General features: G+C 43.0%; 1 protein-coding gene across 2 annotated transcripts in view; it reads left to right on the top strand.

Moving 5' to 3' along the window:
- RANBP17 (RAN binding protein 17) overlaps positions 1 to 23,574 on the top strand; it is a 1,522,743-nt gene that overhangs the window by 71,404 nt on the left and 1,427,765 nt on the right. For both annotated transcript variants that reach the window (XM_078653359.1, XM_078653358.1), the window contains exon 2: positions 20,411 to 20,557. In XM_078653359.1, the coding sequence (XP_078509485.1) occupies positions 20,411 to 20,557 (147 nt within the window). The remainder of the gene's footprint in view (positions 1 to 20,410; positions 20,558 to 23,574) is intronic.

Below are 23,574 nucleotides of genomic sequence, written 5' to 3'. Positions count from 1 at the left end.
AGTTACTGCCTGAGCCTCTTCTGCTCCACCGCAACGCATCCTCCCTTAGATAACCGCCCCAGTGAACAGGCATGGCAGCGTGAACTGGCCCAGTTTCCAACCCATCTCCAGTAAACTCCACGCCCACACTGAACATTTACATCTACCTCTGCCCAGAGCTGTCAAATTCACATTGCTGCCTATGGAGCTGCACATTCGTGCCTGTCTGCCTGACGTACTGAGGGTTGTGGCCAAACCCTGAGGGCTTTAAGCCTAGTGGGACATTGCCATTCACTGAAATCGATGTGTGCATCTTAGACTGTTTCTCCAAACTCTCTCAGATCTCTATTATTACCAATGTTCTCTGTACACTTTTCTACATACCTATTAGATGTCATAGTCCCGACAGCCAGTTGACATATAACAGTATTTGTTTGGTCCATCATAGTGTGAGTGTTAACTGTTTACTGTTATAACATCGATGGTACTATCCCGTTGTCATGCAAGAATGGGACTTCCACGATGATGCCACCTACTCAAAATCTTAAAATGTTTTTCTCCCCTTGCATGCTTGGTAAACTTGTATTCCCTATGTATACTGCCACAGCAGTCCATGTAATTGCATTTTTAGCTGTCTCTCGCACAGAAGCTGAAATGTCCAGTCCTTCTGTCCACTTCTACTTGTTAATATTCCATATATGTATGATGGTTCATGTTCACAGTTTTATTTGTCTTGTAGGTTTTTTTTTAACATGTTAAGTCCTGTTACAAACTGCTTGCTAATACAGATTTGTGTAGTAATCAACCCTGTATTTGCGTTTCATTTTGTTAGAAAAATTGATTTTCCTAGTGTGGAATATGCTATTGCAACTTACTTCCTTGTATTTAATGAAGTCTCCTCTTGCTGTTCCTGAGGAGAAGTCTGCATTCTCGATCAAAAGCAGTAAGCAGGGAAAGGGGTATCTGTTTAGGCTTCATTTTAGGCCATTACCGTGCTACTCATTTAAGGGCACTTTCACTGTTTGGGACTTTCTACAGTGGCTTTTCAGACAGTGTATGAACTTTATAACATCAAGATGTCTCTAAATCAGTATTACCCATTCCATAACACTTTTAAATTGTGTTGTTTGGAAAGAGGATTGCATTATTATTTATTTAGTTTGGTTATTGCAATTTCTGATTATGTGTGATTCTTGCTTTCTTCCCTCCCAAAATAAATTAGTTGAACAGTTTTTTGAGTTTGCATTTAGATATCTCTTGAGTGAAATAGAAACATGTGAAGTGTGTACAGGATATTTTTTGGGGGAAAGATTGACATTTTATTGATGGTAGTTCTTCCCTTCCATGAAATAGCTGTATATATTTCACACTTCTATTGAGCAGTTTTTGATATTTTATGTGTAGCTTTGTGTTGGTGTCTTTCTCTACTTGTATTCCCAAGTATGTATGTTTATTTGGATGAAGCGCCTGGTTCAGTGGTTTCGATGTATTCATGTTTAATTTGAAGGCTTCCACTCCATGGTAATTATGCATGTCTTTCAATAGTTTTCGCACTGATGTCTCAGCCTAAATTAGTGATATCAAAATATTGTCCAAACACGTTTTCAATTTGAAGTTGTCCCTACCTAATTTAATACCTTTATTTGATCATTGTTTTTAATCTATGGAGCTGGTAGAAAACACTAACGGGTTAGAGCTTGCAAATCTGCGTAGATCCTCTACTGATGTTTACCTTGTTTGATAGTTTGTGATTGGTGACTTGTACATTGGCTGACTGCTCGCTATCACTCACCTTATAACATGAGAACTCAAACCTCATCTGGGCAGGACTTCCAAGAAATTCCCTGTCCAACATGTTTCATGCCTTTTTGGCATCTATTTACATCCCTTTTGTCATTTACATCAGTTAAATGGATATCCTTTTTCGGTTTTTCCCTTGTAGCACTGTGCAGTGGGACCATGAAGCAATGTATTATGAGGTCATTTTAAGAAAAGATCCATGGTACATCACAAGGGAAAATGAAGTACCTTGGTGCTAAATACTTTATTAGTAGTACCTACCACTTCTTTCTCATTCTAAAGCAGCTGCTATAGTGTGGCCCCAGAGAACTGCTTTAAAGGCGACCCCCACTGTCCTCCATAACAACCTCTTGAGTACTTGTTGACTGAATAATCCTTGGCTTGTTGTTCACATCCTTGACTATCATGGGAGATGGGATACTTTATAAAGCTGTCACTGAGCGTCCATGCCTTCCCTTTGAATAAGCAGTAAGTTATATTGCATTCAAGTTACATATGAGGGATTTGTTGTCAGAAAGTGACTTTGGGTCCTGTTCTATCCCTTCAAATCGACTGGTAGTCATTGAAGCAAATTCTGTAACCTTTTGGCAGTTTGTTCTAAGCAAGCCTTGTGGTCCTATATTGAGGTCATAAATTCTAATCTACTTTGATTGATTTAGAGTTCACCACAACATGAAACTTGCACATGGCTATAAGAGCACTCTTGTGGCGACCAACTTGCAGGGAGCCGGTCACAGGGACAAGCAAGTTCCAGTTGAACAGTTACCTCTCAGTCAACTCAGTCTTCAGTCCAATTTTGGGCTCTATGGGCGAACTGCGGTAGGCATTAGTGGTGTGGTCATGATGTAAGAGATGAAGTATGCAGAAGATGCTGAGGTGGTGTCAGGGTCTTCCTGGGCCACCCCACCAGTTCACGAACACAGTGAGGCAACTATTGTCTCAGAGGTTGATGTCCCTCAAAGGCTGGGTGAAGTCCAGCCAAAAACTAGTTGCCACTGGTCTCCAGTTCTAGTGAAACTTACAGTTTCATTTAATTGGCAGCAACTTTCTTGCTAAGCAACTAAGCTGCATTACAACTCTTCCGGGTCCAGCAGACTCCGCTGCAACTTTTGAGGGTTGGGAATCTGTTTCACAGGGGTTTCACAGGCTGCAATTCGATGTTCGGGGGGTTAGGCATTCTTGTATGCCAACTTGCCAAGGCAGGCTTCTTCAGCTTTTATGGCCCTGTGGTTGTAACAGAGAATCAGCCAACTGACTCTTGGAGTCACCTTCTCTGCGGCTCAGGGAGGAATTCTCTTTGAGCTGGACACCACAGGCACACTCCTTCCTTTGTTAGCCCAAGGTGAAACAGGCGCAGTCCAGTCTTTAATACAGGTTCCCTTTGCTGGGTTCAGGGAACAGCAGGGCAGTCCTTCTTCTGTCCTCTCTCCAGTACACATGTGATCGGAGGTTTGGGTGCCACTTTTGGTGCCTGTTTCTTGCCCTTGGGAATTGAGCGACTACTAGACAATGGGCTTCTAGGTCCCCTCCCACCTAGTGACGACTTCCTGTGAAGTGCGGTATCTAACATGGCAGAACTCTTCTCTTGGTGTGTGGAGCTCCCTAGCTCATTCCCCTTCTTGGGGGCTACATGTCCACAATAAAAAAGGTTAGGCAATGGCTTCCCCCTCTCTGTACAAGATCCCAGCCTGTCTGTTGAAATAAAAGAGCAGCCCCTCTAGTGTGTGACTACCATATGACCTTCAAAGGCAGCTTCCCCTATAAGCTCACCTTTTGTGCTTGCAACCTGTTTGGCCATCCTGCCAGAAGAAGGTCAAACCTCACCCAAAGGCTCTTTGTGTTACTTACTGAGAGTCAGTCACATTTCCTTACAAGAGGACAGAAGGCTGTCTTGAAGTCAACAGCTTGTGTGGAACGTAAACAGTCACTGGAAATGTTCGGCAACAAAGTGGCAACTTCTAAAGTTGCCATTTGTATTCAGGTTACATTAAATGTGACGTGAACAACAATTCAGGTTTAATACAAAGATTATTTTGATAACTTAAAATACCATATTTAGTAGTCCCATTTAGAAGTTAGTACTGCTGAGTTGTCAGTATGTAACCCTGTGGTAGTTAATATGGCTACTAGATTTTCTACAGTAAATATGACAATGTGTGGGGGGGGGTTACTGTTAGGGCATGTAAAAACAGATGTCCTACATTTTAACACATAGCACCCTGCCTTAGAGCTTGTTAGGTTTGACTTAAGAGTGACTTGTATATTAAAAAGGAGGTATGCGCTTTGCCATTACTTTAAATAATGAAGTTGAGTTAACAGTTTAAAACTGCTGTGCCAGCCAGCAATGATGGCTGGGAATCATGTTTTGCTTTATCACACTACTGATGGCACTTTAAGTCCTGCAGTCCATGGGGTGCGCTTTAACTTATCAATTGTTCAATCAATCAAGTAGTATTCATAAAGCACTGCTTATCACTCCGGGGGATATCCAGGTTCTGTGCTGCGGGTTTCAGTTGAAGAGCTAGGTCTTGAGTTCTCTTCTAAAGTGGCTGAGCTAAGCTGCAGTGCCCAGCTCGAGATGGAGGGAGTTTCATGTTTTGGCAGTGAGGTGAGAGAACAAGTGTCTTCCGGTGTGGCTGCGGCGATGCGTTGTGTCTGAGCGAGATGTACGGAGCGCAGGTTCCTGGTGGGTTGGTGGAAGGTCAGGCGGTGGTTCATGTATTGTGGTCCGATGTTGTGGAGGGCCATGTATGGGTGGGCCAGGAGCTTAAATTGGCATCTGTTGTGGATGGGAGCCAGTGGAGGTCACTGAAGTGTTGGGTGATGTGTGTTCTCTTGGATAGATTGAAGATCAGCCTGGCTGCTGCTTTCTGTATCTTCTGGGGGCTTTGCAAAAGTTCGAAGTTGTGCCAGTAGAGAGTGTTGCTGTAGTCAAATTAGCTGGTTTTGAAGGGCTGTGTCACTGTTTAGGGCGAGCCTGGTCAGCACATGCGCTGCTCTGTGATCCATGCTGTATTGGAGTATGTACATGAATCCCCGACCGCTCTCTGCCCATATTTGTCACTATCCTTCGTAAATGCTGCCTTCTGATTCGTTATTAGGCTTTTTAGTCCCACCTTAGTACCGCCTTGTCTTCATTTGTAACCTCCCATAAGGACTTGCCCTTTAACTTTGGATGTTTCCCGGTACGTCGTCTTTAGTCTGTAAGCACTATTTTTTTTAATGAGTTTCTCTTATTGCAGGAGGGTCTCTTGTGCGCAGTTGTGACCACCTGCTTGTTTATTCAGCTCGTAGTAAATGGGGAGCTCTTCAGGGGCCATGGGAGACGGAAGGGGCAACTCAGCGATGCCTTTAGGGTGTTCAAAAATGCGTGATGTAAATTCCGCTAGATCTGGCGTGTTTATTTCCTGAACGAACATCCATATTAAACATAAATATGCTTTAGGTGTGCTCCTCCACTCACTTGCTAAAGACCATGACTTCAACAAAGGGCTTTTATTCTCTTTTCTCGATTTGTTCCTCTGTGAAATGGATCTAAAAAAGAAGAAACTCTTTGGCTGCAAATGTCTCTTTGGACACACTCTCCCGTAAACTCAAGCACGAACCCGACCGGAAGGTATTGGAGAACTTTACTGAGCAGTTCTCGAGTTCCAAAAAGACCGCTCTCTGCGCTTTGCTCCTCGGCTCAGATATCCTGTAAAGGGTGTGCTTTCACCCCCAGCTTAACGTTGCTCTTGCTTATTTGTTTTTCTCCGCCTGCCCGCCACATAGCTCTGTCTATTGTTTGCTTCCCTATGCCCCTTCTCCCACCACACCATCATTTTTGTGTCTCCACACCAGCACCCTCAGTTTTGCTTCCCCACACCCTCCCAGTCTGTGTTCCTTGTGCTACCTTCAGTTTGCAACCCCCCCCCACTTTTAAACAAGCATTTGGAATGCAATAGGTCTCGCATTTGCACGATTTTAAGCTATTGGAATTGTAAATGCGAATGCCTTTTATTTATGTTTTAACAACCTAAATATAACGAAAAGGCATTGTCATTTACAATACCAATAGCTCAAACTCGCATAAATGCGAGATCTATTGCATTGCAGATGCTTGCTTTGTGGTGTTGGTGGAGACCTCCCCGATCGGCTTGGATGCCGAGTGGTGAAGTACCGACGGAAAGAGCGGTGCTTCCCCTTTTCCTGAGCCGTGGCCAGGTGGGGCGAGGTGTTGTCCTCTTACAAGTACGTAATCTTCATACGACTTGGAAGAGTGAATAGAAACAACATGGACCCCTAGTGAACTCAGGTGATGTCCGTATCTGTTCTGATTTTTTAGCACGGATTTTGGTTTCTTTTTTTCACTATCATTTGCAGTAGCTATTACTAGACACGGTCCTGAAGAAAGCAATGACAACTATGTCGTATATTGCTGAAACATGTTGACCATTTAAAACTATTCAGACAGTCCGTATTATAGTGTCTGACAGTAACTACTTTTTAATAGTGGAGGTTGGGGTAGCACCAGAATAAAGTTATTAGTATCCTCTCATCCACTTTTAATCACATTTTTCTTAATATAATTTTTTTCACACATTTTTGTGCACTGCAAACATCAGTCCCCGTATATTACATATGTGCTACGATTTTCTAAATTGAATACACAAGATCACAACATGATCTACTTGATTGGTTAAAGGTACCTTTATATACATCTGGACCCTCCATCATGATAGTACAGGGGTACTCCTGTAGTTGGTCTTGTTCGGAATCCCAAATGATGAAGGGCGGTTCCGTATGGTGACTGATGGGCATCCTTGGTTGACCACTATAGGCATGACCTTAGTTTGTCAACACACATGCATAAATGAACAGTTTGGGTGAAGAGCGTGCGTTTGTTTGAAGTTCTTTCTCTAGACCCTCTGGCATATTCGTTGTTTAACATATCTGGGGAATCTGCCAGAGCCTGGTCTTTAAAATCCCCTTGGTCCTTATTAGCGGTATTTATGTGTTGGTGGAGAGCCATTTGGAGATTTTTTAGAACATGCTGATGGTGTTGAAGCAGACTGATGTGGCAGAGTTGACCTGGCATCTCATGGTGAGTTTGCTGTCCAGTATGATGCCGTGGTTGCAAGCGTGATGGTGTGGGGGTTAGCCGAAGCTCCGGTGGCCTCCAGGAGTCATTCTAGAGGGCGCTGTGTCTGCCAAAGATGAGGACTTCCGTCTTTCCTGTGTTAAGCTTAAGGCAGTTGTCATCCATGTCGCTAGGTTCCTCATGCAGTTGTGGAAGTTGGCCTTCGTCTGGGTGGGGTTCGCTGCGAGAGTACGCGTTGGGTGTCGTCGGCATTGTGAGACCTGATGTCTGCGGAGAAACCATGTAGACGTTGAAGAGGGTGGAGCTGAGGGGTGAGTCATGGGGTACTCCGCAGATAGTAGACTTTGGGTAGGAGGCGAAGTTGGGGAGGCCGACTCTTTGGGTGCGTCCCTGTGAGGAAGGACGCTAACCATCTGAGTGCATCGCTTGTTATTCCGATCTGGCAAAATCGTTGGATGAGTGTGTGGTGTGATATTGTGTCGACGGTAGTGGAGAGGTAGAAGCGGAAAAGGCCAGTGGTTTAATCTCTGTCTAGTAGGGCTCGGATATCGTCCGTTGCTGCAATGTGGGTTGTCTTAGAGCCTGATTGGGATGGGTCCAGAAGGTCGTTGCTTTCCAGGTGTTCAGTAGGTTGGATGTTGATGGCTTTTTCCGGGACTTTGGCAGGGAATGGGAGGAGGGAGCTTGGGTGGTAGTTCTGAGAGTCTTTAGGGTCTGCTGATGGTTTCTTGAGGAGGGGCCTAACCTCTATGTGTTTCCATATGTCGGGGAAAGTAGTTGTAGTTATGGAGGCATTGAGGGGGGTGGTGAGTTGGTGGCTGATTTTGTTGTTTCCAGGGATGAAGGGGCAGTGGGGGCAGGGGTCAGTGGGGGGACCCTGAGAGGATGTATTTCATCAGGGTGATGGTTGTTGGGGTGGTGAGTAGTTCACCAGAGGTGATTGTGTGGTTGGTGGATATTGTTGATGGGTTGCAGAGGATGTCAGGTGCTTGGGATTCTTGTTGTGGAAATGGTCGGCGAGGGAATCGCAGAGTTCTTGGGAGTGAGGGAGTGCGTTTTCTGTTGCTGTGAGGCGGAGAATTATCTGACATTTGTGAAGAGTTTGTTGGTTTGGTTGGTGCTGCTTTCGATGCACTGTGTGAGGACCTCCTTGTTCGTGGCATTGAGCTGGTGGTTGTTGAGGGTGGGTTTGTATGTGGCCCACTTAATGTTGTTCTATCTGATTCTCCATCTTCTTGTTGTTTACATTTGTGTTTCACTGCGCTGAGTTCTGGAGTGTACCAGTTGGCTCGCTTGGTGGGTCTGTGCATCTTGGGAGGTTTGGATGGGGCGACTTGAGTGTCAGCGTTGGTGATCCATGCGTTGAAGTTTTCTACAGTTTGGTTGAGGCTTTCTGTGATATTGGGCAGGGTGGTGCTGAGGGGTCAGTCCGTTGCTGCTTGGTTACTGTGGTCCACCTGCAGCAGTGGGCGCTGTCTAGGACGTGGGTGGTGTGCGGGGAGCCGACAAGGGCGAAGTGTACAGTGTCGTGGTCAGTCCAGGTGAGATGTATTCAATTCTGGTCCTGAAGGTGAGGATGGGGTCCAGCATGTGTCCTACTCTCTGTGTGCGGGGTCGGTGACGATCTACTTGAGGCCGATGTTGTCAAGTCTTTCTAGGAGGTCAGTGGTGTTTGTGTCCTGGGGTCGTCTAGGTGGAAGTTGAGATCTCCCAGGAGGATGTAGTTTTGGGATTTGACGGCGAGGTGGGTGATGAGCTTTGCGGTGGTGCGGCTGATGCCGGTTTGTGGTCCAGGTGGTCTTTAGGCAAGGGTGCCTCTGATGGTGGATCTGGCGTCAGTTTGGAGCTGAAAGTTCATGTGTTCCATGATGGGTGTGTGGACGTCGTTTGTGATGGAGCAGCTGATGGTTTCCTTATGTACAATGGTGATACCTCTGCCTTGTTTGTTAGTGCGGTCTTGGTGTTTCATTTTTTAGCCGGCGGTGGTGCGATGGTGATGTTGGAGGCGAGGTTTCAGTGAACTATGTCTCTGAGAAGAAGGTAATGTCTGGAGTGAGGGTGGAGATGGTGTCCCAGACCTCGGTGGCATGTTTGCAAAGTGATCTGGCATTGACCAGGAGGCAGTTGAGTTGAACTGGGTGGGGGGGTTGTCAACTGTGGTTGGTGTGATGTAGTTCGGCAGGTCATTGATTGTGCAGAAGCCTCAATGGATGTAAGTGGGTTCAGGGCTTGAAACTCTGTGGTCGTACTCATGTGATACTGGGGGCCAGGGTTTGTGGTACTGGGTGTGGTCCATGCACGGATCGGGCGCTGAATAGCTTGCCTTTGGTGCGCCTGCTGTGTGGCTGCATTGCACCCTCCATTAGGTAGCCCTGGGAAGGTGTGTGGGGGGGGTCAGCGGCAAGGACACCATGTATGATCAGAATCTAGCTCACATATAGGGTAAATATGATCCCTGACTTGTCTCTTAGATCGCTAAAAGCATTTCCATCAGGGCAGGAGTGTTTTTAGTTCATGTTTAAAAACTCACTTTTAATAAATATTTGGCCATATGTAGAGAATTTAGGGATTGCGATTTTATAATGTACAACATAGACGTTGGAAATAGCGATTCCTAATGAGATCACAATAGACCTACTCATGGATATTAATGAGGTAGGTTGCAGTTTCGACCCATTAGGAATTGCAACCATCACAGGGATGGTGGCCTGCTGGGGTCAGCAGACCACCATGCCTGTGATTGATTTATAATAAAGCAATATTTTTCTTTTTTTAAATGCAAGCCATTTTCTCTAAAGGAAAAAAAATGAAATGTTTGCTTTATTTTTTTATGATTAGACAGTGGTCTGTGGAACCATTGCCTCCTCTTAAAAAAAGTTTGTATTAACATTCACAAAGGAGAAGGGGTCCCTGAGGGAATAGTCTCTCTGCCAATGGTCACCACCACCCTTGAGGTGTCGGTAAAAAGTTAATATTTTGTGGCTGTAATTTGTGCGCAAATCATTCATACATGCCACAGTGAATCGGTATTAGGAAGGGACACCCTAAACACACCTTTTCCATATACCAATTTGCAAACCCAAATTGTGATCTGTTAACATGTTACCAAATCGCAGTTTGGCTTTTGTACATATTAAAAACCTTTTTTTGTGGACTTAAACGACCCAATTCTGCAAATTAGGTTGTTTGCGACCACAAAAAAAGTTTTGTACTTGTGGCTCTAGATTACTAAAGCATGATTTGGTAGCACACTGTCATTTACAGACAGTAAATTTCCCAATTGGAATGGCCAAAAACTTTCCCACTAACATGCAGGTTTACTGATAAAACTATATTGTGCATAACCAATAATCTGAAAATTGGGTTTAAGGAAACATATTCATCATTTGCACATCACAAAGTAGTGTTCTGATTTGTTTTTATTCTATTAAAATATTTTTTTCATCAGCTAGATTTACAAAAAATTAACTTTCATAACTACTGAAATATATTTTTAAATGTTTGGACAGTTCACTTATTAGCTATTTAAATGATGTGTGTTAGAAAAAACCCTGGCACGTCAGACAATTCACTTTGCAAAATACTCTGTAGTCAGAGAAAGATAAGTAATAGTTAGGAGACGTAAATTGACTTCTGATCTCTGTCTCTGAACACAGAGCAAATGTGTCAAGATAAAAACAAGATTTAAAGGCATCTTTATTGCTCCTTCACTTTCTGAGTGAACAGAACACTTGTTATTTTTGGGCTCGCCACAACAAGCGAGTATGCCCCAAATATAGCTTGCCCATGTAAAATCTGAGTCGCCATAGTGAGTGGACAAGTAGATTTTAGGCTCAGCCTATACATGTTTCTTGCTTCTAATGAAAATCTTATATCACCTTCCATTTCAGAGGTTAAACAACTTTTATACCATTGCAGATTTCTACCAAGAACCTTGAATGGTATAACCTCCCACTTTTAAACATGCTGTTTAGTAGTGATTATTGATCTGTCAGCCTTATGGTGGTCTTCCCCCAAAATGTTTGCCTTCTACCTCTGCTGTTATACTGAATTCATTGTGTTGGTCTTAGAACTATGTGCACTTTACCACTGCTAGCCAGTGATAATGTGCTTGTGCTCACTCCCTAAACATGGTAAAATTGGATTACGCATGATTGGCATATTTAATTCATTGACGGTCTCTAGTATAGGGCTGCTAAATATACCCAGGGCCTGTAAACGTCATGCTACTAATGAGCCTGCAGCACATATGGTGACACTCACTTCAGTAGCCTTTTTAAACATGTCTCTGGTCTGCCATTGTAGTCTGGGGCAGTTTTAAGCTGCCAATTCCAACTTGCCAAAAGAAACCCCTTGCCAGGCATACAATTACCTTTTAATTACATATAAGTCACCCCTAAGGTAGGCTGTAAACAGCCCACAAGCAGGTTGTATTGTTTTTAAAAACGTGGACGTGTGAGTTTACATATTACATGTCCTGGTAGTGAAAAACTCCTAGATTCGTTTTTCACTACTGTGAGGCCTACCTCTCCCATAGGATATCATTAGGTTACCTTATTACATTTACGATGTGCTAACTTTTGTTTGGGAGCAGGGAGAAATGTCATGTTTGACAACTGGTGAATTGTAATTTAAAATCATCTTTAATGGTCATATGTCTAGGTGTAATTAGCAGTTAGCGTTTGTGTTTTCCTCCCGGACAGCCGCAGAATAGAGGCACTAGGTGTCTATCTCAGGCTAGATGGGGTGATGGAGCTGTACACAGCCCCATTTGCATTTCAAAGAGACCGTCTCTGTTTACACACAAAGAACTTCACACAAGCCTATTGTGCCTGCAGACAGACCGGAACCAGGGCAGAGATGCAGGAAATGCCAGACACTTCGGTGGGGAAAAGCTCCAGAAGTTTCTTTCACTTCAGAGGTGGTACCAGGTATAACAAGCATTGGCATAGGCAATAGGTCTTGCCTTTGGGAGCTTATAAGTGTTTAGCAATGCAACACATGATGTTGTTGCACCAAGGATATTGTGCAGGAAAACTAAACACTTATAAGGTCCCAAAGGTGAGACGTATTGGGTATGCCAAGAGCCATATCCAGAAAGAAAACGGCAGAAGTGAAATAATATATTGAAATGAGAATGGAATGGCACTCTGCCTGGGTCATGTGCACAGAGCTCGTCACAGCAGTAGTTTCCACACTTCCTGGTGTGTATCACTGACTCCACCTTCTCTCGAAGTGCAACTCCTGAGGGAACCCAGCTGCATCCCAGGAACAGAACGTTACATTATTGGTAATTGTGGGTCCCGCTACCATCCAATGAAATTCCCAGGAAGGTCTACCCCAACCATACACTAGTGCCGCACAGTGCAAGAATTGTAAGATACAAAATGAGTTGATGTTTGTACTGCGTGCGTCGGCCTTGCACACCACAAGTGGATACAGGACCCAAAATATTCCATAATGCAGAGATCGAAGTGGGCTGGAACTGCGGGGAATGACATTTAGGGCTAATTGGGGGGATACAAGGGAAGAGTGAGGGAGAGGCAGAGACGGTGAACAGGACAAGGGCGGGATAAGGGCAGTGCAGTGGTAGAGGGAAGGGGCAGGGAGCATGGCCAAATGTGTAGTAACAGAGAGTGGGGAAGGGAGCAAGGACCGAGTACAGGGGTAGGGACAGAGCAGTGGCAGAAAGGTTGACATGCTGGGCAGAGCAAGGGATCGGGGGATAGTGCAGCGATAGAGGATAGTAGAGATTTGTTGATGAATAATTATTAATTCTTCAGAACCGCACAGAACTGTCAGCTCACAATGGGCGTATAACTGTACCTCTGAAGATGGCGGGTATCAGCGTATTTCACTCTGCAAGTTGGACCTTTGCCTACGCTTTTCATAGTCAAAACAAGAATGTTGCTTTTATGAAGTGGGCACATATTATTATGAAGTGGGCACAAATCAAGTGGCGCTAAATTTAACCTGTGCAGATTTTTCTGGCGGCACGAGCTCGTGAGGCTCTTTTACCCGGCACAGTCCTAATCCATTCAAGCTCTGTGGGACTCATCTGCAGTGGTGCTTGCCTTGGGGGACTGCGTGTGCGCTGTGTGGGGAAACAGACTGGAGCATCCGAGGAAAGGGCGAGAGCTGCTGGTGTGCGCGCGCGGTTGCGAGCAGCAGCAGCATATGTTTCCAATTATAGCGCCAGCGTCTGGGCACGATAATTGGAAACATATTCTGCTGCTGTGCGTAACCGCAAGCATTAGGCCTTGGGCGTGACAATGGGTGGGACAAAAAAGAGTTTTGGGCCAATTGCGTGCTGTCTTTGTTAAAAAGACGCACGCAAAGGCCAATCCTGGGACAAAACAAAAAGCACACACACGAGCGTGTGCTGAGCTTTCTGAAAGTGTCTACATAAAGTCGAGCAGAGCAGTGCATGCGCGCTGCTCTAGGCTCGACCTAAAAATAGGGCTCTCAGACAGACTCTTCAGTTCACTTATGGACCGGCGGAAGGACACTGAGGACTGCCCCTCTGCTTGTGGCCTACACTGTGCCCTCAGAGGGCTGCCCTGCTACTTGAGAGTTGCTTTTCTGCTTGAACACAGGACTTCTAGAGTGACTCCAAGGGCTAGTTGGCTGGCCTGCTGATCAAACCCTAAGGGACAAAAATGCTCCACCTATCTTTAACCCGCACCTGGTCCCAGCCTGACTGAGTCGTGACCGTCCAAGTGATGCTAATCCAGTCCTGTGCTCTTGAAAGTGGTGGCTCAAATCTTGGGACCTAGAACATTTTCTGTCAAAAAGTGTTTGGTGAACTGAGAGGAAACGGAGCCCTACCTACTCGCTGATCTGTCCAAGGTGCATCACCAGTCGGCCTGACTCTGAGGCAGCTCCTGCTACGTGCTTCTCTGCAGGAGCAAATCCTGTTCAGCAGCGCCTTGCTGAAGAGAAGTCCGGCCTCCTGGAACCCTCGTTGCCTACAACTTGAAGCTCCGTCCCACTGGAGATTTTCGACTTCTATAAAGGAGACTTTGTCCGGCGGCTCCCCGATGACAACGACTCCTACTCGAAGACCGCCAGCTGCCATGGCCCACTTAACTTTACCTTCTCAGTTCTTTTTTTTTCAAAAATTCTTCTAAGTCCAAAGGTAAGTGGAGACAGGGCCCAATCCACTTCTTGTATTTGAACTGTGCTCCATTGCAGTCGACCATAATTTTCGACTGTGCCCCAGCTTCATTCAATTAGATATCCGCGATTGGTGCTTTGATCTTTTAGACACTATTTTGCACTTTAAACTGTCAAAATTCATAACTTTTATTTGTTTGGATTTTTGTGGTTTTGGTGTTAAATAATTTATGAAAATGTACTCTATTTTTCGAAATTGTTTCGTTTTTTCTTGTGTTGTATTTTCACTTTTTAACTGTTTAAATACTGCATACATACTTTACACATTGCCTCTAACTGCTTTTGAGCCTAGCTACCAGTGAGTTAAGCACAGGTTAATGTTATGATTTTTGTGGTTTACCCTGACCAGTATTGTGGATGTTGCTCGAGTAGGGTTTCAGCCTCATCAACCAACAACTCAATTTCTCACAGTGGGTAAGGCATCATAAAAATAGTATACACACAAATTGGTGAACTCACTATGTTTATTGTTTGACCGACAGTGACAGTTATTGTGTAGAGCTTCTGTAACTTAATGCTGTAATTGTGTTAACACTTTATTTATAGTCTTTAAATATAAAGGCAGAAATACGTTGACTTCCCAGGGCATGAAAAGATGATGTATTCAGTAAACAACAGTAACACTTAAAAAAATACGAACAAAAAGATCAGACAGGCAGTACATAAACAGATAATATAGGAAGTACGAGAATCTAGAGGGTGTATGTGCTCTGGTCAAATCTACAAATTTCACAAAAACAGAATTTGATGCAACCCTCCAGTCCACTAACCCACACAGTGAAAGGGGTCAACGAGGACATCAACTAGTGTCACTATTCCATGCAAAAGGTCAGTCACTGTTAAGTAAACATCCGACTTGCATGTTCAATAGAGGAAACCACCCAATTCAAATGCAACAATATATTTTCACATTTTCTGAGTTCAAAGATACACTTTTACTGTGTTGACAATAGTATTTTATAGCTTCTGCTGAATTCTTCCGAATACATTGGGAACCTATATTGCGTGAATGGAGCCTTTAGAATTAGCAGGAGGGACTCAGTTTTTGCTCCTATAAGTTTTCTATTTGGAAGTCGATCTGTTTTAGTACTGCTGCGAGACTAATTTGAGGAATGATGATCTATTCTAAAGCAGCCCTGCTCAGGATAATGAAATATAGTTATTTGTATTGGTTACAGTGATATACAACTTTTGGTTTCGGTAGCACCTGCTAGTGTAAGACTGCTAGAAGCCATTACCTACATCCTAGACAATGTTTGCTTTGTTGATTTAGGCCATCTTGCCACTGAGCCCTGTAAACCTTTATATGGCGCATAAGAGTTTGACGCCGACTTTGTGCTTGTGATTCTTACTCCAAATTTGGGGTGCCCGTGATGAATATTTTCCATATTCAGCCCGTCTGGTTGATTTTGTTTCAGATTTTTGGAGGAGTTGTGTTTCTTGATTGTGGGTCTCGATCTATATATACAGCTGTCGTAATTGAGAATGGGCAAAAACCAATGCTCTTGCTTCTTCCACAGGGTGACGTATTTGAAGGAGCAAAAGCACTTTCCTGGGCAACATAAGCTGCAAGTTTGATTTTTTTAAATGATTTTTTAGCAAATATATCTGTGTAGTTAAGAAGACTTTACAGTCTCAACGTAGCATGCATTTGTGGTACTAATATTTTTAGTAAACCACAAACGGAGTTTAGACGCTGAATTTGCAGTGTTATATTCTGATGACCGCCAATGGTTTTGATTAATCATTCACTTAAACAAGCGTATTTGCTCTAAAACCATGTTTACACTTCTGTTTCTGATGCGTTTTGGACCGACAGTACTGTTCATGGGTGTGTCCTTGAAGGTACCATAGTTGCCTCAGGTTTCTGGTCTGCTTTTGTAACATTTCCTACATTCTAATGATCAAAAACTAAAATACTATGCTGCAAATTGTATGTAATTGTGCCCTTATCCCTTTGCTATCTATTATGAACCGACTGTATCTCTTATTTCCCCAGCTGTTAGTTCCTCTTTAGGAGATCTGATTTGCATTTGTTGACTAGTAGAGGTATCCTTTAATCCTACAGTACATATAAGCAACTCTCACCACCTCCATTTGTTTATGAATTAGATTTTCCTAAAATGTAAATAAACGAACTGGTACCATAAAATATCATACGTTCCTTTGTTCTCAAACTTGGTTCGGGAACAGCTCTACCATGCTTACCTGGATTAACATTGAGTGTTTTGGGAAGTATATATCACACCAGCATTGATGTGAATATTAACAAGCAGAGCCCTCCCCAATATAAAAGAATTGGCTTAAAGTAAAAAGAAAAATTCGTCTCTAAAAGCACACACTGCCTTAGAATTCCCTGGCACTAAAAGATACTACTTTGTGTGTGAATGCGCTCGTTGTGAAAGAGCACAATTTCGTCACGTACAGTGAAGGTAGCCTGACTGAGAGCCCTTATAAGTATATCATTTGTATACATTTATTGAAATGAAAAGATCTTTGCTACCACTAGACCTAAAAAATAGTTTTTTTGGAGCAAGATCTTCTGCAGACTGGGAAACCTAACATGCCACTGATGTCAAGTGAATGAACTCTTGTGGAATCCTCTTTGGTGTCACTGAGACTGGTCCTATTGGGTTTCTGTACCCCTAATGTGTCAGTGCATCGTGTGATAATTCACATTTTCCCATTTGTTTGCATTAAAACATTCAGTACCTTCTTACTTTTCTGTACCATATCTGAAAAACCAGTGCTGACTTACTGTGGATTGACATATGTCTCAATAGATCAAGCAGAAAAGTTTAGATATCCAGCAGAAATTCTAAGTGGTATACTTCAGTTATCTCATTCGAGGGCTCTGTACCCAGGAGAGCATCACAGCATCATACAATACAGACTAGAGCACATTGTGGAAAATTCAGACTAACGTCAAACACTATATGCAAGTCTATTAAGGACACCAAACTGTCTAATCTGCCTTTCCCTTAGAAGCAATTTAGAACACTATGCACAGGAAAATATTTTTTTACACTAAAGACTGTGCAGTTTACTGCAATTACTAACCCATTGTGCCTTTTTTCGCACGACTACTCATCACAGCGGATGTATGACGTTACAACTCATACTTTTACAACGCATACCATTACAACGAAATTTTTACAACGCAAAAACCATTACAACGCATGTATTTACAACGCCTGTTTTTACAACGCAGGTACCTTTACAACGCATACCATTACAACGTAAGTATTGGTAAGTATATATAAAATTTTTTAATTTAAATTAATTAAAATTAATATTATTTAATTTAATGTAATTTAATTTAATTTAATTTAATTTCATTTAATTTAAATTAATTATATTAAATTATATTAATTAAATATATTATTTAATATAAAAAAATTTAATTTAAATTAATTAAAATTAATATTCTTTAATTTAATTTAATGTAATTTAATTTAATTTAATTTCATTTAATTTAAATTAATTATATTAAATTATATTAATTAAATATATTATTTAATTTAATTTAGTATATATTAATTTTTTTAATTTAAATTAATTAAATTTAATATTATTTAATTTAATTTAATTTAATTTAATTTCATTTCATTTAATTTAATTGATTTTATTTAAATTTAATTTATTTAATTATTTAATTTAAATTTAATTTAATTGTATTTTAACCCTGTATCCATGTACCCCAAAAACCCAAAATTGACCCTGAACTCTAAAAATACCCCTGTACCCCAAAAACCCAAAACTGACCCTGAACCCTAAAAATCCCCCTTTACCCATAAACCCAAAACTGACCCTGAACCCTAAAAATACCCAAAAACTGAAAACTGACCCTGAACCCTAAAAATACCCCTTTACCCAAAAACTGAAAACTGACCCTGAACCCTAAAAATACCCCTTAACCCAAAACCCAAAACTAACCCTGAACCCTAAAAATACCCCTTTACGCAAAAACTGAAAACTGACCCTGAACCCTAAAAATACCCCTTTACCAAAAAACTGAAAACTGACCCTGAACCCTAAAAATACCCCTGTACCCCAAAAACCCAAAACTGACCCTGAACCCTAAAAATCCCCCTTTACCCATAAACCCAAAACTGACCCTGAACCCTAAAAATACCCAAAAACTGAAAACTGACCCTGAACCCTAAAAATACCCCTTTACCCAAAAACTGAAAACTGACCCTGAACCCTAAAAATACCCCTTTACCCAAAAACTGAAAACAGACCCTGAACCCTAAAAATACCCCTTTACCCAAAAACTGAAAACTGACCCTGAACCCTAAAAATACCCCTTTACCCAAAACCCCAAAACTGACCCTGAACCCTAAAAATACCCCTTTACCCAAAAACTGAAAACTGACCCTGAACCCTAAAAATACCCCTTTACCCAAAAACTGAAAACTGACCCTGAACCCTAAAAATACCCCTTTACCCAAAAACTGAAAACTGACCCTGAACTCTAAAAATACCCCTAAAAAAACCCCAAACATATAACATTTTAAATATAATTATAAAAATACCCCTAAAAAAACCCAAACATATATCATTTTAAATATAATTATATACTTACCAATACTTACGTTGTAATGGTATGCGTTGTAAAGGTACCTGCGTTGTAAAAACATGCGTTGTAAATACATGCGTTGTAATGGTTTTTGCGTTGTAAAAATTTCGTTGTAATGGTAGTGCGTTGTAAAAGTTGCGTTGTAAAGGTTGTTTCCCATCACAGCACATCAAATAAAGTGAGTAGTGTTCTGCGATCTAGCAGTTCATGCGCTTTGAGTTATCCACAACTTGATGTAACCTGCTCAAAATACACTGACTGTAGTTAAGGAGCCAGTATGCCATCTAGGGGGAAACCTGCAATAAGTAGCTGCAATACTTTAATTATTTTGGTAAGAGTAGCAAAGGAACAGTAAAGTCATCCAGCAGAACAGGGCTGAGTTGGGCATGCTTCCTTTGCAATTGTCACCCAGTAGCGGTACTAAAACGTTATCTTTGCTTCCAGTTGCCAATGGTAGGGTGAAGAGGCAGCCCTCGTGGCATTTGTTCATGAGTTGGAGATGGGCAGAAGCAGGAAGAAAGGGGCAGTCAAGGTGAATTCCCCCAGAGAATACTTAAGTTGTAAACACCACAACCTACTCTGTTCATGTGCAGCACATGGATACACATAATGAAAAAGAAAGATAAGAGTGGTAGGAAATAGACATGTAAGGTCCTCCTTACATGCAGAGAGGATTAGTGAGCTTGCGGTATTCTCATTACTGGCTTGAGCCCAGATTGGGAAATTGAGAATTCCCAATTAGTCTGACTCCCAGTGGACCAATAGGTGGAAGTGCAGTTGCGTGGCCTTGAGACATTAGGATGGTCAGTAGGGCTCCAGGGTCACAAAGTGATGAAAACCGTATGTTTGCAACTTGGTAATGCCACTAACTAGGGTTAACAACCGTTATGTGAGCTTGTGTAACTGGCTAACACACTTCATTAGATTGTGGGTGTTTTGGTCAGCAGGTTTGGCCTAGCACCTTGGATTCCCTTTAGGACCCATAGCAGTTTATGTAGCAAGAGCACACATAGATGAGGATGAGGTTTTTCTCACCATTTAAGTTATCCCGAGGCCTATATTGGTACACCCATGATACCGTTCTCCTGCCTGAAGCGCATTTTTTGACAGATGGGATTTTGATTGGAGGATAGCTTATAGGTATTCATCTAGGACTAGTAGGACCTACATGCAATTTTATCTCCCCAATTCTGCTGAGAAGAGGGTCAGTTTTCTTTTAAATTTCTTCCTCTGAGCCCTCAAGCTTGTTATATGTGAAATGGGTGCGTTGCAGGGTGTCGTAGGGCATGAGGTGGTGCAGGGGCTCCAGGGCAGGATGACACAGGGTGTGTTGATGCTGCAGGTTTGTTGAAGCCACTAGTAGGAGCTCCAGGCAGCTGCTTGAAGAAAGAGTGTTGGTGCTCGGTGACCCTTTAATTCAGTAGCCCTAAGATAGTGAACTCAACTGTGTCCCTGATCAGAGAACCTGTCCATGGGGCTTGAACATAGTCCTGGCGATCCTGCAGGGTCTCTCAGCTCTATAGCAGCATTGTATGATTCTCCTCCCGTACTATGATCCCTCGGTAAATCCACTTTGTGGTCATTATTTTTAACTTGTAATGACGACGTTTTAAACTGCGACAAACAAAAGCAGTAGTTACGCAATTGAGCAACTTGAGAGGTTTAACTGATCACCTTGTGGGAGAAATATTTGAAATTAAGAAAATTGTTGGTACTGGACAACTTTACAACCAATGTCATGTCTTATGTCTGACCTTGTATCATTTTCAAAGTTATTTCTTATTTTTTTTCAGAGTCTAGCTGAACTTGAAGCACTATGCACGCAACTATATGAAGGGACCGACCTTGGGCAGCGGTTGCAAGCTGAGAAGGTGCTCCTGGAACTTATCGAAAGCCCTGAGTGTCTAAGCAAATGTCAGCTTTTATTAGAACAGGGGACGGTAAGCATCTTAACGTTCACAGAAATATATTTTTTGTCTCTGATCAGAGGATTGTATTTGTTACTGTAGACTAATTTCATGCATGCCTTTGAAACCCAGCGGACGCTTGCAGACACTAAATGTAAAGGCCAAAGGAGGCATCTGTATTTAAATACATCCTCAACAATTCGTGATTCGTAAGGTAACTGCACGCAGAGCTATTTCCAAAATACCCATGCAGGTCTTTTCACTCTCTGCCTGGAATACAGCACACAAAACTATTTGAACAGCTTCAGGGGCGACTCGAAGGGCAACTACTCGCAATACCATAATCTTAAACACTCATGCAGGTTTTTTACGCTTTGCCCGGACTTCTACATTGATATCTTTTTGTGACTGGTATTTTCGCGGGCTTTTTCACTCTCCATTGGCTAATCTGGCTGGGGCCATAAAGCTGGAACCATAAATCGCCCCCCTGCCCACCAGATGACCATGAAGCTACAGACCAACGCGGTCAGGGAGCAGCAAAACAGAGATAAGCCACCATCTAGCAGCATAGAAGCTGAACTCTGCTCTCCACCTCAATCAACATGGAAGATGGACTAACTCGACATTCCCAGAGTAGAAAGGGAAACCAAACTCTGTATTCCCTACATTTTGGCTGCCATCTTAGACTGGTCTCTCTCTCTCTCTCTCTCTCTCTCTTTGTCGGCCATCCTGGACTAGTCTTTCTCACTACTTGAACACACCCTAAGAAAGCCTCATTAGGCTATTATTAATTAGCGAATGTCTGCCATTTTTGCAGTATCATACCTCCAATTGCTTTTAATGCACCGATAGTTAGCTCATATAGCATCCTAAGAAATGGCCTTTCTAGACTATTATTATTTAACGAGTGTCTGCCTTTACTGCAGTATTATACTTCTATTTGTTTATAATGTACCGATCGTTAGCTCATATAGCACCCTAAGAAATGGCCTCTTTAGACTATTATCAACTAGCGAATGTATGCCTTTTATTGCAGTATTATACTTCTACTTGTTTATAATGTACCGATCGTTAGCTCATATAGCACCCTAAGAAATGGCCTCTTTAGACTATTATCAACTAGCGAATATATGCCTTTTATTGCAGTATTATATTTCTACTTGTTTTTTATGCACCGATCGTTAGCTCATATTGCACCCTATGCATGATTTACTTGATTGTACTGTTTGCTCCTTCTGATTTACCTGTCTGACGATGTACTGTTTGCTCATTTGATTTACCTGTCTGACTATGCTCCCTCATGTACTCCTTCTGTGTAAAGCGCTCTGATATCCTCAAGGATCTTGTCCGCGCTATATAAAACTTTCAAAATAAATAAAATAAAATAAACAAGATTTATACATGGAACTAGTGTCCAGTGGTAAGCATTTGGCCTGCAAATTATTATGCTTGGTTCCACAGACAAGCCCATTTAGGTTGACTGGGCTTCTCTGTGCAATGAGGCGATCCACCCAAAGCGCTCCTAGAGATATGCTTCACCTTAAACTTGAATAGTCAACGTTGTCTTCTATTCAGCTCTTCGTAAACTAAAACAATGATTTCATTCAGTGCAAATTCTACCAGTGGATCTGTAACCAATCTAAACCTTTTTAGGTCTCGGCTAGAAGCGAGCGAAGCTCGCTCTCGCCAAAGACCTATAGTTAGCGTGTCAGCTTTCCAGGAGGACAGCACTGGCCGCGCGCGGCGATTTGTTAAGGTCACGCGCACGAGAACGCGCTCGCGGCCAGGTGCTGTCCTCCTCGAAAGCTGCCTCCCTTCCCCGTGCAGGGCGGGCCGCCGCGCTGCCTGCGGCGACCCGGAAGCATTGCCGGCCAAACCGGAAGTCGGAGCCAGATTACCCTGCGCTGCAGTCCGACACAGACTGGGGCTTCACACCGCCCTCGTTTTTCTTCCAAAAGACTCCTTGTCCTGGGAAATGAATGAGCGCGCGCCGGTGCCTCAGTCACCACTGTCCACGCTTTTCAGTCAGCACAGAGGAGAGTCAGCCCTTTAGTCCTGCCCGGGTCTCGCCCTGCTCAGGGGCTCGTCACTGCACCGCTAGACGGGGGACGCCAGGCGGTGGGAAACCTGGGATTGCAAAAAAAAAGGGGGAATTCGCCGGGTGCTGACTCCCGGCTGAGATGTGCACAGAGACCTCGCGCCGCTGATTCATTCACTTGCTTAAAAGGAGTGAGGGGGCAGAGCTCGCGCTCACAGCAGCACCAGCAGCAACCCCGGCCGCACCTCCCTCCTCGCGCGCTCCACGTGGACTCGACCTCCCGCAGCAATGCGAGGTAAGCAGAAAAGTTTTTCAAAAGTTTTTAATTTCCACTTTCTTTGTCCTTGTGGCACAGACTGTATTTTAATCTTCAAATTTAGGTGGTGGGGGGAGACAAATGATTTTAGACAATGAGAAAAAACATAATGGGAAAAGCATCTGTTATAGTAGCAATTTTGCACTGTTTGCCCGGCAGTCGGTTAAATGTAAAAATATATTTTTAAGGATACACTTTCACGTGGTCAGGTCCCTAGTGTCTGTAATCACAGCACCCTTTAGGGCCACCCTGGACCATTGTTATAGCTATTTTTTGCTTTGTTGAGACAGTGCATGTAAAGGAAGAGTCTCCAGTCGGTTTACTTTCCGGTTAAATAAGAAATTGGAGTTATTTCTTAGTAGCTGGACAAATGCCCTTATCTAGTGGCTACTGTACGCTCATTCTCTCTTCTTTCTCTCACCCCCTTCTCTTTTTTGATTTCCTCTTGCATTGTTTCGCCAACAAGTCTCTTTCCCTAAAACTGTGTCCGAGATTTGGAAGACCCATGTGTGCGCTCTGAAGTGGCCTCAGTCATCTCCCGAGTCAATCAATAATAAACGAGTAGGTCAGGGTGATATCTGTCTCCTGCCTGGCCCGTGCGTGCCTGTTCTTTTTTCCATCTCTTGCAAAATACAGATCCTGCAGGGCAGATAGCCCCATCTGGCTGCCACGCACTCTGGTAGGTTTACACTTCTT

The sequence above is a fragment of the Lissotriton helveticus genome, chromosome 7 (genome assembly GCF_964261635.1).
Source record: "Lissotriton helveticus chromosome 7, aLisHel1.1, whole genome shotgun sequence".
NCBI lineage: Eukaryota > Metazoa > Chordata > Amphibia > Caudata > Salamandridae > Lissotriton > Lissotriton helveticus.
Note: the sequence above shows the minus strand (reverse complement) of the source record. Positions and strands in the feature narration are given on the sequence as shown.